The sequence below is a fragment of the Xenopus laevis genome, chromosome 6L (genome assembly GCF_017654675.1).
Source record: "Xenopus laevis strain J_2021 chromosome 6L, Xenopus_laevis_v10.1, whole genome shotgun sequence".
Lineage (NCBI taxonomy): Eukaryota > Metazoa > Chordata > Amphibia > Anura > Pipidae > Xenopus > Xenopus laevis.
Window position 1 is genome coordinate 39,917,233 of NC_054381.1, and position 14,992 is coordinate 39,932,224.

At 39.6% G+C, this 14,992-nt stretch overlaps 1 protein-coding gene across 5 annotated transcripts in view; it reads left to right on the top strand.

Moving 5' to 3' along the window:
* The window catches only part of LOC108718865 (ATP-binding cassette sub-family B member 5), a 112,287-nt gene that overhangs the window by 71,874 nt on the left and 25,421 nt on the right, over window positions 1-14,992 (top strand). The window contains exons 1-6 of one of the 5 annotated variants that reach the window (XM_041565965.1): window positions 2,229-2,309; window positions 2,567-2,664; window positions 11,463-11,579; window positions 12,006-12,063; window positions 13,874-14,024; window positions 14,231-14,273. The exons of 3 other annotated variants lie outside the window; for them this stretch is intronic. In XM_041565965.1, coding sequence (XP_041421899.1) covers window positions 11,506-11,579; window positions 12,006-12,063; window positions 13,874-14,024; window positions 14,231-14,273 — 326 coding nt within the window. In that variant the 5' untranslated portion in view covers window positions 2,229-2,309; window positions 2,567-2,664; window positions 11,463-11,505. Of the gene's footprint in view, window positions 1-2,182; window positions 2,310-2,566; window positions 2,665-11,462; window positions 11,580-12,005; window positions 12,064-13,873; window positions 14,025-14,230; window positions 14,274-14,992 lie in introns of those variants that run through there. One more of the 5 variants, XM_018267366.2, reaches the window with a different exon arrangement.

The following is a 14,992-nucleotide window of genomic DNA, read 5'->3' on the forward strand; positions in this document are numbered from 1 at the left end:
AAATGTTAAATATCTATATTTTTATTGTATAAACAATAGCAAAGTTGGCTCAAGGAAGGCAATATTGTCGCCCAATAGCTGCCGCCTAGGAAGTGATTAAAGTTAAAGGGTAAGGCAACCCCAAAATAAAAATTTGTCTAGTAACATTCTAAGCTACTTTCCAATATAATCTATTAAAAAAATGTCTGTGCTTTTGAAATTATTTGTAAAAAAAATTGCTACTGAAAGCAGCATTTTTACTGGTTGCTACTTAAAACAATGTCTTGGTTCCCTAGCAAAGACAGGTCTGTTAATCAGCTGCCTTGTCTAAAGGTGGCCATACACGGGCAGATTAAAGCTGCAGATAACAGTCCTTTAGACCGATTCGGCAGCTTATCTGCCCATGTGTGGGGGCTCCCGACGGGTCCAACCGATCGATATCAGGCCAAAAATCGGCCAGATATCGATTGGTCAAGTTTGATACAGGACAGCATTGGCTAGTTGATGAAGCCCATTCGAGGCCCATTTGCAGTATCGTAATCTGATCGTTCAGCCCTGGAGCCGAACATTCGGATTCATCCGATATCACCCAGCCGTTAGTGGGCATAACGGGTCAACATCCGCTAGTTTGTCGACCTTGCCAAATGAGCGGATCTTATAGTGTATGGCCACCTTTACATTGTATTAACACTCTGAGCCACCAAAACAGAGAATAGAAAGGGACAGACAAACACTGTTTTCAATAGCATTACATATACAAATAATTTAAAAACCATGGAAAAATTGCAATGAATATATATTGCAAAGTTGTATTATTTTTGGGGTTGAAATTCCCTTTAAAGGAACAGTGCCCAAAGCTGCCTGCCTAAGAGAGTGATTTGAGTTGCAGGGTTCAATACATAAAAAGGGCATTTACTGTTGTTTAAATTGTGTCATTATAAATGGATCCTCCAGAATCTGTTTATGTAGGGAACCTTTACTATGTGGCATTTATGTGGCGCAGTGAATAACTTATAACTTATAATGCTGCTGTGACAATATTGGGCTGGCTGAACTGTGACTTGTGGCGCACACAGCACAACGTAAAACATTTTGCACTTGATTGCCTAGCTTGACAACTCTCCAATTTAGCTCAGAAAGACCATATTGGCACCCTATAACTGCTCTGTACGAATACCTTGAGAAGCAGGGTTCAAGCAGCAAGTCCCATGTATGAAGCACTTGCACCTGAGGCACCATCAGATTGCACTTGAATCTGGTACAGGGTGCAGAGCTGCCAGGCACAAAGGGAACCGTGCACATATCGTATACCAGTGATCCTCAACCAGTACCTCGTGAGCAACATGTTGCTCACTGACCTCTTGTATGTTGCTCATAGTGGCCTCGAAGCAGGTGTATATTTTTGAATTCCTGACTTAAACAGAGCCTCATGTAGGCTGCCAGTCCACATAGGGGCTACCAAACAGCCAATCACAGCCCTTATTTGACATACCCATGGACTTTCTCATGCTTGTGTTGCTCTCCAACTCTTTTTACATTTGAATGTGTCTCACGAGTAAAAAAGGTTGGGGACCCCTGTCGTATACCATAGGCTGGTTCTCCAGTTCCTTACAATACATACAATTGGGGCAAGTCCAGGTGCCATATCGTTTAATTGGGTAGAGACCATCTCTCTCTCTCTCTCTGGAAATTGGACAGCGCAAACTACTTTGGATCAACTGATGATTCATTTCCACAGTGTTTTATGTAAAGTGAATAAGGTGAATCAAGCAGTAAGGCAGCTCCCACTCATATGAATAAACTGAGAGTAGTGATTTTTACATGCAATTAAAGTACTGTCTGTAAACATGGAACGTAAAACCTTATTTTGAGTACAATATTATTTTTTACTGTTATTTAGCTGTAATGTGTTTCAGTGTTTGATATTAAGCATTATGCATACTGTGTCTATGTTTACTGTTGGCTGCTGCTCATGGAAAAAAAGCCAATGCATATGACTACAGTAAAAATGAATGATCCTGTGTCTAATTATAGAGGGACAATTATTATGGGTGTTTGTGTAAAGCAGGGCATATCTCACAGTCTGGCTTATTAGTACAGTATCTGGGTTATTGTTGTAGGTAATCTCATTTGTTTGTCTTGTGGAGCATAAAGAACCTTTTGGTCATTGTATTACTAAAAGGAGGAGATAATTATACGGGGGAGGGAGTGTGAAATTTTCAGGAACAAATGCCCAGGAACTACCCTAGAGCAGAGTCACTCCTCCAAAAACACTCCAGCTGAGCAGATCCCAGGCATTGGCAGTCCCTGATACAGCCAGGAACACACAGGTTTGTGCTTTATCTCATGTATTTTGGAAGGATATTGGAGAGATAATAGAAAGCTATGCTATGATGTAAATTTATCCTTAGGGAAGTGGCACATGGTAGGATAGTGGGGTTGCCATTTGTGCTGTCCCCCAACTCGACAGGTGGTGGCCAAATGCTCACAATTGCCTTTTTTAATACACTTTCATGGTAAGTGACCTGATCTTGCCAGTGCAATCTTGCGTCTGGTACAATGTTCACTGTTTGACCTGTGATTGCAGTGGCACAGTCATGGCTAGAACCATGCACCAGCTGAACTACAACTTTCTCTGGACTATCATCCCAGCACGGACATAGCCTGCAGAGCATTTTGGACAAGGTGGAAAGCTGAACATGCAAACATTCGATATCGAATCTGTTAAACCACAGGCAGCTTTATTCCTTTTTTTGTATAATTTTGAAAAAAACCTGATTCCATTTATTGTGACGGGGGGATGGGAATGGACAGTGCACAGCTCTAGACTGTACTGCCGGTGTTAGATCAGATTACATAATATCCTTTTATTACAAGGGTGTGAGTAAATTACATAATCTTTCCCAGTATCCTGAAAACACTGCAAAGATACTGCTCTTACTGAATTTTGACTTAGGGAGACCCTTTAATCCTTCAGTATTCAGTATTCAGCCATGTTTCCTTGTCATCATGTGATCATACATGTGCGCCTTACTGGACAGGTAAAAATACCCAGGGCTACAATAATATCCAGAGCTAGCTTTATATATATGTAGCAGGGTAAAAGTTTGGGGACTTTAAGTAGTCCTCATAAGGAGATAGTAGAGCAGCCACAGGCTCTGACAAGGATAGAAGAAAGAGTTAGTTCCCCTCGAGTGGACCACCCACCACAGTAGGATCTCAAGTGGTTAGATTCATGGATAGAGAGCAGGGGGGGTGTAACTACAGAGGAAGAAGACCCTATGGCTGCAGGGGGCCCAGGAGGGATAGGGGCCCCATGAGGCCCTAATTAATGAGCAATTTCAAAATCTATTGGTCAAACAGGACAACCTCTGGGCATGATGGGGGCCCTAAAATGAATTTGCTGTGGGGCCTAGTTACGCCACTGATAGAGAGATCTGCTGAAGGGTTAGTAACCCTCCAAGATGGAGATCTCCTGTGAGTACTACCACAGGTAAAAACTACCAACTTATCTGTGCTCAATATCATTAAGGTAAATAGCTTCTGAAATATTTTGAAGTGACTGTATTCAATGGGTAAGTCCACACTGGGCGTTTTCGGGAGATTTGGTCGCCTGGTGACTGGCAGTTTTTCAATTTAAGCTGGCACAGAGTGAGGGAAGGTGTTTGGGGAGATTGGTCACCGCAAAAACAAGGCAAATCTCCCCAAAACGCCCAGTGTGGCCTGACCCTAAAACATTTGACGTAACATAAAAGAGACTGTTTTTGATCCAAATAAAAGTTAATTATTAGTTAAAGGGGTTGTTCGTCTTTGAGTTAACTTTGTGTGATGTAGAGAGTAGTATTCTGAGATGATTTGCAATTGGTTTTCATTTTTTATTATTTGTGGTTTTTGAGTTATTTAGCTTTTTATTCAGCAGCTCCACAGTTTGCAATTTCAGCAATCTGGTTGCTAGGCTTCAAATTCCCCCAGCAACCATGCACTGATTTGTATAAAAGACTGGAATATGAATAGGAGAGGGCCTGAATAAAAAGATAAATAATAAAAAGTAGCAAATAACAATAAATTTGTAGCCTTACAGAGTGTTTGTTTTTTAGATAGGGGTCAGTGACCCCCATTTGAAAGCATGAAAGAGTCAGCAGAAACAGGCAAATAATTAAAAGGATTCTGTCATGATTTTTATGGTGTATTTTTTATTCCCAAATTACACTGTTTACAATGCAAATAATTCACTCTACCATATAAAATTTAATTTCTAAACCAACAAGTGTATTTTATTTGGTTGTAATATTAGTGTGTAGGCACTTCAGGGGGCAAATTCACTAAAGCGTGAAGCAGCTAATGCTAGCGCGAATTCACCAGTGTGACGTAATTTCGTTACTTCGCCGATATACTAATGGGCGCTGGCGTATATTTACTAGCGAAGTGGACCTACTCTAGCGCTACTTCGCACCCTTACTCCAGACAAAGTTGCGCTATGGCGAAGGGACGTAACTACGCTAATTCACTAACTTGCGCATTTTACTGAACATTACCTCTTGCGCCAGACTTGCCTTCACCACCTCAGACCAGGCGAAGTGCAATAGAGTAGATAGGGATTGCTTCAAAAAAAGTTAAAAATTTTTCTAAGTCCCGAAAATTGCTGGCGTCTTTTACCTTTTTAAGGGTGATAGGCTGAAAAAGATCATACATTTTTTTGGGGGTACCCTCCTTCCCCCCTACATTTCCTAACATATGGCACCTCAACTATACAGTGGGCACATGTGTAGGGCAAAATAACAACTCTATTTTATTTTATGAAGCTTTCCCAGGCTTATGTAGTGTAATGTATTTGCTGCTACATATACGTCTATTGTATTTTAACTTGGCACCGTATGCAAATTAGGCATCACTAGCGTAACTGCGCTTTGCTTGACGAATTAACTGTAGCGCAAAATTCGCTACCTTTCGCCCCCCTGAGCGCAACTTCGGATTTTAGTAAATTAACGGCACCCTGGTGAAACTTCGCCTGGTGAAGTGTGGTGAAGCCAACGCTGGCACAACTTTGAAGTTAAGTAAATTTGCGCCCAGGTAATCTTGCCTGGTTTGCCTTCCGAAAGAGCCAGTGCTGCACTATAAAACTGTTTTCTGACAGCCTATTGTTTCTCCTACTCAGTGTAACTGGGGTCACAGTGGGACATGGGTTTTTACTACTGTGCTGTTCTTATATATACCTGGGAGCTATTATCTTGTGTTATTGAGCTGTTGCCTGGTTTACCTTCCCATTGTTCTGTTAATGGGCTGTTGGGGGGTGGGGAGGGTGGTGATATCACTCCAACTTGCAGTACAGCAGTAAAGAGTGACTGAAGTTTAGCAGAACACAAATCACATGACTGGGGGCACCTGGCAAACTGACAATATGTCTAGTCCCATGTTAGATTTCCAAATTAAAAAAATCAGTTTGCAGCAGATTTCAGTGCAGTGCAGTCTGCCAGCAGCGCTATTAACTGAGGCATTTTGAAAAAAACTTTTTTCCCATTATAGTATCCCTTTAAACACAATAAAAAATAAAAATAAAGACCACTTGCTTAGAATCGGGGATTGTATAAGATACTAAAAGTTAACTTAAAGGTGAACAACCCCTTTAAGAAATACTCCCCAAGTCATTGAGAGATTTACCCATGTGTCAAAGTTGTTAACCATTCATCCATCCTTTAGAGATGGCCCATCTGAGAGAGTCCCAGAGGGGCCATACCTTATGGGGGATTTCACTTTTATGAAATCCCCCATAGAGTATGCATACCTCCTAACTGTCCTGTTTTGAGCAGAACAGTCCCACTTTTGAAAGCTCAACCCGCAGTCCCAGATTGTTATTGAAATGTCCCAACTTTCTCTTTGATCGCCTGCATTGAACTGCCAGAAGCAGATACAAAGTTTCTAACTTAATTGGCTTTAGGTAGAGCGCCCACAATAGATACTTAGATACTTTTGTAACTATTTAAGATAAGCAGATCTCTTGGGAATCCTGTGATTTGCAGCTTAAAGGACAATTCTCCTTCATTTACAAAACTGTAATACATAAAAACCACAGAAATGTGTTCAAACTTTCATAACCTTCCAAATTTTTTAAAAAGGACATAATCATTAGGGGGTGTGGCCACAAAAATGGGCATGGTCAAAAATATTTTTGTCCCTCTTTCTATTTCTAAAATGTTGGGAGGTATGAGGTATGTTTACATATGTCCTCATGTTAACATTGACTGCGCTGACTGCTTGTATTGTTGGTGCAGCCAGACGTGGACCTGTTATCCAGAATGCTTGGGACTTGGGGGTTTTCTGTAATTTGGATCACCATACTTTTTAGTCTGCTAAAAAAATTTTTTAAATGAATCGAGTAAGATTGTTTTGCCCCCCATAAGGATAGATTATATATTAGTTAGGATTACCGGTAAGTACAATATACCGTTTTATTGTTACAGATAAAAAGGAAATCATTTTAAAAAAACGTAATTATTTGTGTAAAAGTGAGTCTATGGGAGATGGCCTTCCCATGATATGGAGCTTTCGGGATAACGGGTTTCCAGATAATGGATCCCATAGCTGTATTTTTACTCACAATGTCCACAAGAGTATGCCATACAACAGCTGCAAATTGGATTTGTCATTGTTTTATGTTTTCTTTAAATGCTGTCAGTGTCAGACGCTTCCCATTGAAGTGAAAGTGAGAAGGCAGGGGCAGTTTTGGGCTCAGTTGACTGGAAATTGTGAAACGAGGACAACTGTGCTGAGACTAGTGTTTCAGTCAGTTACCCTGGCCGCATTAGGAACAAATTAATTTTAACTGGAAACTAGACTGGGTCACAGTGACATTGTTAATGTTAAACTCTACATGCAACTTTGGCTAAGAAAGTCACCACTGGAATACACTGGAAACCTGATATATACAGTAAGTGAGGAGAATGAAACCATGCTACTATTACAAAAGAAAAAACTTATCTAAGGAATAATGTGTATAAAACGCATTGGGGGTCATTTATAAACTTCACGCAGGGCAGATTGGTTCGCAAAGTGAATGTCTTTGCCCTGTGCATGGTTATATTTATAAAGCTAAATTTTATTTTTCACAATGCGAATTTCTATAGCAGCTTTTTAAATATGTCATGATCCGCAAATTGCGAATATTTATGCGCACACTCTGCGACTAAATTACCCACAACTTTGGAGCCGGATAAAATATTCTCACAACAGTTTGGCAAACTGCGAATTTAAGTTACTGTCAACGCTATTTCCGAGCACAACAACCTCGCACATTGGATGCACTGCGAATTCGCAAAAAAAAACAGAAAGACGGGCAGAGCAGTGCAATATATTAGCGTTCAGGAAAAAACATGCGCAATACAACCATTTGTGAAAAATATGCGCTGTGCGAACTTTTTAAATGACCCCCATTATGTTGTAGAGTTGTAATTGTGTTCCATCCATTCCTCTAAGAATGTAAAATTCTCATTTTAATATAAGTGATGGGAGAATTTATTCGGCAGGCGATTCCACGCGATTCGCGAAACTGCCGCGAAAATTCAGCAGCGAAAATTTGCCGGAGTCAAATAAAAATGGACGCGGGCGTCCGTTTTTTGGATGCCCGGCGCAATTTCGCCAAAAATGGACGCCGGCGTCCAAAAAAAACGGATGTACGCTGACGTCAAAATTGAGACACCGGCGTCGTTTCATGAATTTTTTGATGTTTTTCTGCAAAGCGACACGCCCCAAATTCGCCCATCAATATTTAATATGCATTAGAAGCTTAGCACTGGGTGGAGTAATGAGAAAGGTGGTGTACACGTGAAGGGGGAGGAACAGACAGTGTGGAGAGATCAGCCAGGAATAAAGCTGACTTCGACCCTGCACTATGGTATCTCTGTGTGCATTCACCTAGTTCTGCTACACCCTGCATTGGGTTATCACAAAAACCAAATGAATAAAGGAGTGACAAAGAGATTTCCTGTTATCTGATGCAATTCTTTCATTTAGTCTCTGCCATGAGCCAAAAAAAAAGGGGAACTATCGCAAAAAAGGAAATTTAATATAAGATTTATCACACTGAAATAATAAACTTTGTATTTTCTAAATACAATCAATGAAATATTCTGCATCGTTTATGATATAATCAAGTTTAACTTCACTATTCCTCTCTCAGCATCTGTTTCTCTTCGTTCTGTCTTCATTCAGGAGTTGGGAGTCAGATATTCATTAGACAGTTAGATCCAATATATCTTATAGGGGGGCACCTTTCCTAGCAGATGTGTTAGAACTCAAATAACTGATTCCAGTACAAACAAAATCTAACAAAATAACTGCCTTTTGCACAAATCCTGCATGTAGAGAGACATGATGTCTGGTGATTTTAATAGAGTGAGCGCTGATACATCTTCTAGGGAAAAGGAGCCTCCCTATATTTAGAAAACTTCTTATTTCCGTTTGCTGAAGCTTATATCAATTTTTCATTTTTACAATAGTTCCCCTTTAAGGGAAAATGACACACAAGTTTGGCAAATGTGTTAAAGCAGGGATGGCAAAACAACATAATGCTGTGACATTGCTGGTAATGCACATTGCTGCAGGTAAATGATTTAAATTGTGTTAGTGCATATAAATGCCTTGTAGGGAAAGTTTGCAAAATGATGTGATTTGAATACTTTGCCTGGGGCAATAACCCATGTGGCATGCCCTAAAATTTCCCCCATGTAAGTAAATTGAGTTCTAATTAGTGAGTGCCATTCACATGAACATGGTGATTTTAAGCATTTTCTCTGTCTCCCTGGGGGTGACAGGTAGGGTTGCCACCTTTTCTGGAAAAAAATAAAGGTCTTCCTATATATTTATCTTTTTTCCATATTAATAACATTGGGATCAGCCATCATTTTTACCGGCCAGGCCAGTAAAATACCGGCCAGGTGGCATCCCTAGTGACAGGCAACAAAGGCAACAAAAAGCTCAGAATCATCCTTTGTGCCATTGCCATAAAGGCATAGAATTGCAAATCAGACAAGTGTGAAGCAAACATAAAGGGCAGGCATAATCAAATGTATATATATAGTGGTGACATTCAGACCTCCACACAAACATACTCACTTAAAGGAACAGTAACACCCAAAAATTTAAGTGTATTAAAATATAATTTTGTTTTTTCCTGCACTAGTAACATTGGTGTGTTTGCTTCAGAAACACTACTACAGTTGATATAAACAAGCTGCCGTGTAGCCATGAGGACAGCTATTCAAATCACAGGTTACACAGCATATAACAGACGCACACTGTAAAATACCATTGTGTTCTACAGAGCTTATCTGTTATATGTTAAGTAAACTATACCTTTTATCTTTTCTCAGCTGGAATGGCTGCCCCCATGGCTACACAGCAGCCTATTCTTATAAAGAGAGTAGTCTTTCTAAAGCAAACACTTAGGGGCCGATTCACTAACTTCGAGTGAAGGATTCGAAGTTCAAAAACTTCGAATTTCGAAGTTTTTTTGGGCTACTTCGACCTTCGACTACGACTATCGAAGGATTCGAAGTAACAATTGTTCGACTATTCGACCATTCGATAGTCGAAGTACTGTCTCTTTAAAAAAAACTTCGACCCCCTAGTTCGCCATCTAAAAGCTACCGAAGTCAATGTTAGCCTATGGGGAAGGTCCCCATAGGCTTGGCTAACTTTTTTTGATCGAAGGATATTCCTTCAATCGTTGGATTTAAAACCTTCGAATCGTTCGATTTGAAGGATTTAATCGTTCGATCGAAGGAATTATCCTTCGATCGTTCGATCTAACTATCTGCGCTAAATCCTTCGACTTCGATATTTGAAGTCGAAGGATTTTAGTTCCTAGTCGAATATCGAGGGTTAATTAACCCTCGATATTCGACCCTTAGTGAATCGGCCCCTTAACTTTCCAAAGCAGGGCAACAGTACATTATATTTTAATTACTTTAAAATGCTTTTATTTTTTAGTGTTACTGTTCCTTAAGGGTAAGTCCACACTGGGCGTTTTGGGGAGATTTGGTCCCCTGGTGACTAATCGCCTTGTTTTTAGGCAACCAATCTCCCCAAAATGCCTTGAGGCACGTTTGAGGCAACTTCGGTATACGAACCGCCGCGTGTGATTAGCGCCGGTGTTTTTTTTTTTTCATTTTAGCCGGCGCAGGAACAGGGAAGGCGTTTGGGGAGATTGGTCGCCACAAAAACGAGGCGATTAGTCGCCAGGCGACCAAATCTCCCCAAAACGCTCTGTGTGAACTAACCCTAAAGGATTTTTGAGGAAAGGTCCCCCTGCCCCATGTGCTTTGGATATGGAGCTATATTTTGAATAACAGCAGCAGTGAAAGGCAGACAATCTCTAAATTACACTGTTTACCACATAAAATGTATTTCTGAACTAAGTGTAGCCGGGGAGCTAAACATGCTTGAAAGAAGGTCCTGAAGTTTGCAGAATAAGGGTTATGATTAGCTGTCTGTTAACCCCATCATGTCGACTGCTAGACTGCAGAAGCCTTTGCTCGGAAGTACACTTGTGTTTTTATCATCCTTTATTTTATATGCATAGTGCTGATATGTTACATAATTTACAGAACTTGGCTAGGGATCAGTTACTGTAATAAACCACTAAAAATCACAGGCTGTATTTACAAACACAAAGACAAATGTTTAAGCATTTTATCATAAAAAAATGAAGGCTTTCACTGAGAATTTGTATAGCCTAATGGATTTGTGTAGATAATGGACTTACCATTTACTGTTAGGCAGCAATTAGTGATGGGCGAATTTATTTTATAAATTTGTGAAACGGCTGCGAAAATTCGCCGGCGTCAAAAACGAGACGCCAGCGCCGTTTCGCGAATATTTTGCAAATTCGCCCATCACTAGCAGCAATATATATACTAGTGTGAATCTAGAAACTACATTTCCTAGCAGGATGTGTCCTGCAGAGGAATAAATATTATTATATGGGGCCTGAAACAAACAAATAACTGGTGGAGAAGAGCAGCAGGAGATAAAACGCTAGAAGCTGTGACCACTCTACTTGCACCATTGCCATTAAGAGGGTATTATTTATCAAAATTTAAAGTATATGTATTATCAGACAAAATGGCTTTATATTGCATTGCAGAGCTTTTATTCACAACATATAATGGTCACAAAATGCAAAACCCAATACTCAAAAAATTTAATATTTAACTCTTTACAGGGAGCGCAACCCTTTCGTTGCACTTGTTTATAGATGATCATGACTTGCACACAGTTCTGCTTATGGGCACATGCACTTTTTTTAAAGTAAACACTAGTGGGTGCTCTTTTGCACCTCCCTAGCGCTCTTGTACCTGTGTCCAGGGTCAGAGTAAATAATCTCTGTAGGTCTGTAGAAACTAAAGTAACACATGAAGCCTAATGACTTAGAATACTTTTATCTGATTGCAAAAATGTGTGTGTAAATCTGTCAATTCCTTACCTAGTGCCTTCAGATAACCTGTGTTAACGTGAAAAACCAAAGAAGACATGGACTCTGAGTATGCAGTCAATAAATCTAAAACAACAGACACTTTACTGGATAAAGCACGGGAGAAGACAACGTAAGTATCATATTTGCACAGCAGGGCACTGCTGTTTCTGACTTTTACAACAACATTTCAGAAGCCAGCCAATTAATAAACATGTGAAGACATTGTAGGAAATGAAAGTCTTGTCCTTCTGCTACACTTTTGCAAGAGTCTTTATTTGCAGCGCACAAAAGGGATAAGCAAATACTATTTTCAATTGCAACTACATATATCCATATAGAAATTATTAATTAGAAAGCTGCTTAAATTGACATTTTCTTTCATTATGCAAAAGAATGAGTGGACTGTAAAAACTTCTGTGAGCATTAATAATAGCATTCTGTGCTATAATCTGTACTAACCTTTCATGTGTATGTATATGTAGGGAGAGGAGGGAGTCGTAGATAATCTGCCTTGCATTTTGCTAATCCTTATGTTATTATTTCTGTTTTTCTTAAGGATCGAAAAAGTAAAATGTAAACAGGAACAAATAAAAGCAGTTGGTCCAATCCACATTGTAAGTCTTACAATCATTTTTTTACCCTGCACGAATGCCATTGTATATTGGTGCTTATACTTGCAGATAAGATCTGGGTGCTATTCACAGAATATAATGAAAAAGAACTACCACACTTACATGAGTTATGAGTAAAACGTGTACTCAAATATATCCAGTGGTTCAGGCTCCACTTAGACCTGTCCCTGTATATTTATACCCTTAAATAATCAAAATGTCCCATATAAACATACAATTCATTAATAAAAAAAAACTCTTTAGTCATCACAGTAGTGAGTGTGGACATAGACAGACCCGAAGCATATACACACTATCTTAAAAAGTATCAAATAACAAGCCAAAGTGACCATAAAGCATATAAAAGTAAAAAGAATGTTTCATGTACCAGTTTGGCCAGCAGTTGTAATATCTTCCCCGACTGCAGTAATGCATGCTGGAATGTTGTAAAATCTCCATGAAGACAACCTGTACAACAAACTGACAGTGTCTGCTCTAGGGATGCACCGAATCCACTATTTTGGATTCGGCCGAACCCCCGAATCTTTCTTGAAAGATTTGGCCAAATACCGAACCGAATCCGAACCCTAATTTGCATATGCAAAAAAAAAACATTTTTACTTTCTTCTTTTGTGACAAAAGTCAAGCGATTTCCCTCCCCTTACCTAATTTGCATTTGCAAATTAGGATTCGGTTCGGCCGAATCTGAATCCTGCTTAAAAAGGCCGAATCCTGGCCAAATCCCGAACCGAATCCTGGATTCGGTGCATCCCTAGTCTGCTCAAATGGGTTCTGTATGTCTTCTCTGCCAAATAATCAGGGTCTTGTTAAGGAATCTAAATAGTGGACAAAAGTAGAAGATCATACTGAAAAAATGTTGACACCGGCTAATTTTCATGGCAAATTCGCGCCTGCCGAATAAATTCCCCCATCACTAGTTATTTTACTTACCTTTTGTTATAAATATGTTCAGCCTTTGCCACTATAAAATTACTGTGCACAATCCTATCTTTATGATTCACTATTGTTGCCACTGCCATTGGACCTTGGTGGATTATTTACATTCCTTTTATGGTGTAAGAAGATTTTCTCACTCTGCTGTATTTGGCTAAGGTCACACTGGGCGATAAGTTGCCCGTGATTTTTAAAAGCGAGTCCTGGCGACAAGTCGTTCGTTTTGTCGACACATCAAGGTGCATGCAAATCGCAAGCTAATATGTACACAGCGCGATTTGTTGAGATCGCCTGTAGCTTTAAAACGGGCAGAGACCCTTTTTGGAGCGATAGGTGAGAAATAGCATGTACATAGAGAAGCACAGAAATCTCCCACAAATAAACACACACACAAAGAATAGTAGCCACGATAATATGGAAATTTTCGCACTGACGTCAAGACGCTACGGAACAACGCTACAAGAGGCCGCACCAGTACAGTCAAATAAAACACGCGAGGCAAGACGTAGCGCACAGCACTGTGGGATGATAATCGCTTCCTGGTAAAAGTCGCTCAAAACTTTCCTTCTGCACAAAGGCGATCGCCCAGTGTGACAGCCTAACGCTGTCTTTTTTTTATTTTACAATAGTCACATGTAACAATAATCTCACCAATCCCCAAGTACCCCTAGACTCCGCTGAGCTGTGGGTAGTTCCACTGTCTGTTAAAAGAGGGGCACTGAAAGGAATCTCCTCTAGAAGTGTTGAGTAAAAACTCTAATTAAGATTTAAACCTTCTCCTTCATAGAGGTGAATTAGTAATGGAGTAATGCTTATTTTTCTGCTGTCTCTGTGTTTATCATATATCTTCTCCTTCTAGTTCCGATTTGCAGACTGGCTGGATGTTTTCTTAATGATCTTTGGAGTGCTGGGTGCAATGGGGTGTGGCTTCTGTTACCCACTTATGAACCTTGTATTTGGGGAAATGGCTAACAGCTTCCTGTGTCACAACTCATCTCTTCAGAACTCCTGTAAGACCCCTGGTTCATTACCATACCTGTATTTCACTTGTTTTCCAATTCACTGGTCATTTTCAGTCAAGGTTGCTTGTTTTGTTGGCATTACTCCCTAAAGGATATTTGGACCTAATAGTTTTTTTCACTTGTCTCTGCTCACAACAATATTTTTTTCACCAATTCTTTGATTGCTCATTAATCCTTACTTTCTGTATTTGCAGCATTATGTGCAGAGTTTAAATCGATTGAAGAACAGGTACAAGTGTAAGTAAATATGTTATTTTTAATGCAAACTATTCCAATGCAAATGTGTGGTGGGTTGGCTATTTCTGCCACTTCGATTTATCGTCCTTTTCGCTACAGAGTTCAAATAACCCTAAAAGTGTCCCTTGGGACATTACCTCAAAATAATTTTAAGATTGTTACCATGACTAGAATTAATTGGGGCAATGTTTGTGTACCCATAGCAACCTATCAGCTGGTAGAACATCTTATTGGCTGCTGTTGGTTATTGCACAGGACAAACTTTCCCCCATGTATAATAAAATGCACTAAGTTTGCCCAGGAGCAGTAACCAATAACAATCAATAAAATGTTTGCCTTTAAGAAGGTGACCAGTAAATGTTCCTGCTTTGGCTTCAATGGGTTAAATAGCCCCAGTGTCCCAGTGTTTATTACATATAGGGATTATTGAGAAAGGAGGCACATAAAACATATGATCATATATCTAATTTACCTGTGCATTATTGTTCATGCACCCTAACATCTTTCTTGATCTTGAAAATGAATGTGCACTTAAAATGAGGCTTATTTCACTGCAAACCCAAAACCCAGTGAGCCAATAATTTGAAATATTAAATGTGTTTCTTTAAAATGACTGTGACATGTCGTATTCAATACATTATCCCTATACTGGGGATTGTGGGGGTTGGTTTATAATTTTATTTTGGAATAGGTAAATTAAGCAAAGGCACATACTACCC